General features: G+C 60.7%; 1 protein-coding gene across 1 annotated transcript in view; it reads right to left on the bottom strand.

The window, feature by feature from the left end:
• LOC119588703 (mucin-2-like) overlaps positions 1–1,076 on the bottom strand; it is a gene marked incomplete at its 5' end in the record, with an annotated part of 20,991 nt that overhangs the window by 377 nt on the left and 19,538 nt on the right. Inside the window, 2 exon segments of the mRNA XM_037937341.1 lie at positions 1–279; positions 411–1,018. Coding sequence (XP_037793269.1) covers positions 1–279; positions 411–1,018 — 887 coding nt within the window.

Genomic DNA, 1,076 nt, shown 5'->3' on the forward strand with positions numbered 1-1,076 from the left:
GGGAAATGGTCGCGGTGGACGTCGAGGAGTCCTTCGCGCCCGCGGACACTGAGGGCAGAGAGGCCGTGGTGGGGGAGGGCACCTGGGAGGTGGTGGGGGGCGGAGAGGTACTTGCCGCCGGCGTGGGCGAAGGGGGCGCGGGAGAAGGCCAGGATGGCTTCTCCGTTGAGGCTGTCGCCGTCGCCGTCGTCGTTGTGGGCTTTGTTACCGGCCGAGCAGGCGTCGATGTCGCCTTGACGCCCTCGGTTGAGCTTCTCGCTTCGGACGTCGCCTCTGGTCCTGCGAAAAGGACTTCGTATCAAGAATCCATCAAAACGAACCCGTATTTGCTGAATGAGCGTGCACATCCCTTTCATCTATTTGTACCGAATTTACATTTACACAGTAATATCTAATTAGTATCTGCTTACCTGACGGGGAGGTTATGGCTTCACTTTCACTGACTGGCAACGTCTTGTTTTCCGTCCCCTCGGGCGTGGTAACTACGACGGGGGTGGTGCTGGGCTGTGACTGTGGCACAGAAGCTGCTATAGTCGTCTGGACAGTGGTCGTGCCGCTCGTGGCAGGGCTGCTCTCAGGAACGACCGCAGGGGGTGTGGTCGTGGGCAATGGTTCTTCGTTTGTTTGAGTGGTATCATTTTCTGTGGCAGGGGAGGAGGTTGCTGTGGCGTTGGGGGTTCCCTCAGTGACGGGCGGGGTACGTGTGGGCGTAACTGCAGCTTCAGTGTGGGCGGTGGACATGGGCGTTGTGCTGGGTGTTGTAACAGGTGGCCCAGCGGTTGCGTTGGCAGCTGCAGACGGTTCTGTCTGTGTGGCTGTAGAGGTGGCGGTGGTAGAAAGAGCAGTCGTGGTCGTGGTGGCAGGAGGAGTGGATGTGCTGGTGGTCCTGACGGCGGTTGGAGGTGCACTGGTCGTTGTCGAGGTTGAAGCGGTCGTGGTGGTGGTCGGGGTGGTCGTTAGGATAGCAGGCTGGGAGGTGGTGGTCGTGATGTTGGTCGTGATGTTGGTCGGGGTGGTCGTCGGCGTAGCAGGCAAGGGTGGTGGTCGGGGTGGTCGTCGGGCTAGCAGGCGGGGTG

This window comes from Penaeus monodon, chromosome 24 (assembly GCF_015228065.2).
Source record: "Penaeus monodon isolate SGIC_2016 chromosome 24, NSTDA_Pmon_1, whole genome shotgun sequence".
NCBI lineage: Eukaryota > Metazoa > Arthropoda > Malacostraca > Decapoda > Penaeidae > Penaeus > Penaeus monodon.